The 1,998-nt window shown below is 59.5% G+C and overlaps 1 protein-coding gene across 4 annotated transcripts in view; it reads right to left on the reverse strand.

Moving 5' to 3' along the window:
• Window positions 1-918, reverse strand: part of BCL11B (B-cell CLL/lymphoma 11B (zinc finger protein)) — a 95,459-nt gene extending 94,541 nt beyond the window's left edge. For all 4 annotated transcript variants that reach the window (XM_012650084.1, XM_012650082.1, XM_012650083.1 and 1 more), the window contains exon 1: window positions 395-918. In XM_012650084.1, the coding sequence (XP_012505538.1) occupies window positions 395-452 (58 nt within the window). In that variant the 5' untranslated portion in view covers window positions 453-918. The remainder of the gene's footprint in view (window positions 1-394) is intronic.
• Window positions 919-1,998: the final 1,080 nt, after the last annotated feature.

Genomic DNA, 1,998 nt, shown 5'->3' on the forward strand with positions numbered 1-1,998 from the left:
CTCCCCCGGCCCCCTCCCCCTCCTCTCCAAACCCCGCCACCAGCGCCGCCGCCGCCACACACGCCGCTCGGAGGGGCGAGCGTCCAGCCGGGCTCGGCGCGCACACACACACCTCCTCCAGCCTGCGCACCCCCTCCGCGGCCCGGAGGTGGCTCCGCAGGCCCCCGAGCCCGAGGCGCGTCCGGCTGCTCAGCGCTGCGACTCCCCGGGCTGCAGAGAAACTTTCCTATGGCCCCCCGCCCCCCACCGTGCTCCAGGCCGATGCCGCTGCTCTACCAGCCCGCGGGCGGCCCCAGCGCCCGGCCCGGCTGGCTGCTCCCCGCTCGGTGTCCCCAGCCCCGGGCGCCCGGAGCCCCGTGCTCCGGCCCCTCGCGCACACGCCGCAGACACTTACGGGTGATGAGCTCCCTCTGGGACAAGTGCTGCGGGTTGCCCTGTTTGCGGCGGGACATTGCCCCGGCATCTATTCTGGCATCGCCCGGAGAGCTGCACTGATGGGGAGAGCCGGGGGAGGGTCCGAGCCGCCGCCGCGCCGCTGCCGCCGCCGCCGCGCCTCCTCCTCTGCCCGGGTTGGTGTTTTTTTCCCCTTCCTCTCTTGCCCTCTCTTCCTCCTCCTCTTCTTTATTTTGCTGTTTCTTCTATGCTGCTTTTTGTTTTGTTTGAGAAAAGGGAAAAAAAACAAGAAAAACCTCTCGATCTAAAATAGGAGAAAGAGGCAAAAAAAAAAAAAAAACTGCTGTTGCTTGCCGCGGACTGGCTGATTTCCTTAAAAATATATTCTTTTGAAGGAAAAAAAAAATCTCTTACACTTCTCCAAACTGCTTGGCCTCTTGGACTTCCAAATGTCTTCTTGAACTTAAACCGGATTTGCACCGGCTCCTGACACTTTCTTTCGGGGTCTGGTAGGTGGAAAGCGCACTTCTACCAGGAGGGGGAAAAGAGAAAAAAAATGCAAACAAATAAAAAAAATGAAAAGAAGAAAAAGCAAAGAAAAAAAAGCTAAGAAAACTTGGGGACTTGTCTCGTACCCCCTCACCCCGCCCCCTCAAAAAACCCGAAGCAATTGTAAAACTGCCCTGGTTCGGCTGTGTCTGGGTTTTCTGCGGGCTGCCTGTTTTTTTCTCGGAGACTGACCCTTCCGAGGCTCTGGGGGACTCCAGGAGCGGCTCCTTCCCAGTTCACCTGGCAGGCTGGCGCCGGCCGCAGGGCTGCCGAGTCCCCGCGAGCGCTCCCCAGCGCTCCCCCGGCGCCTCGGGCCCAGGGGGAGCGGGCCGCGGGCGGCTCGCCCAGTGCGCCTGGGTCGGTGCGGGCGCGGACTGGGAGCTATAGATTGCAACGTGAAGATGGCGGAGTCCGGGTTCTCTGGGAGCTCTCGGTCTCTCTATGGCTGGGGCTGCCTCTGTACAATGGGATAAAATTCAAGTTCAAGTGCGGACGTGACGTTTAATCTGCACTAGAGACAAAAAGACCCAGAGAGTCGGAGCACTGGGGGCGACTAGCGGTGGCTTTTTAACATTGTACCCTGTAAGAGAACAAGAAAGCACACACAGAGACACGCGCGCGCGCGCACACTCACACACACACAGACACACACACTCGCCCGTGCGCACACCCGCCGCCCGGCCGGCCACACGTGCAAACCGCGCTCCTCATCCCCCCCAGCACCTGCTGCGCAAAAGCGGGCGGGGGGCTGGGGGGGCGGCAGGATATTTTTAAATAAAAGAAAATCCTCCCCATCCCTCCTCTCCTCCTGGGAGCAGGACCCTCTGAGAAGGGGGGGCGGGGTGCCGTGTGAGTGAAGTAAATTAAATCAATGCAAGTCCCCACCCACCCAAAAGCGCTTTCGGACTTGGGGGGGGTTGGACTGTGGAAAAGGCATCGACTGGGGACTAGGGGTATGATCAATTACTTCACCTCCCTAGAAAAGTAGCTTGGTGGTTTTTACTTTGTTTTATTGGGGGTCGGAACTCAACTTCCAAAAAGTGTCTCCATAGAAAT

Source organism: Propithecus coquereli, unplaced genomic scaffold, assembly GCF_000956105.1.
Source record: "Propithecus coquereli isolate 6110/MARCELLA unplaced genomic scaffold, Pcoq_1.0 Scaffold310, whole genome shotgun sequence".
Classification (NCBI taxonomy): domain Eukaryota; kingdom Metazoa; phylum Chordata; class Mammalia; order Primates; family Indriidae; genus Propithecus; species Propithecus coquereli.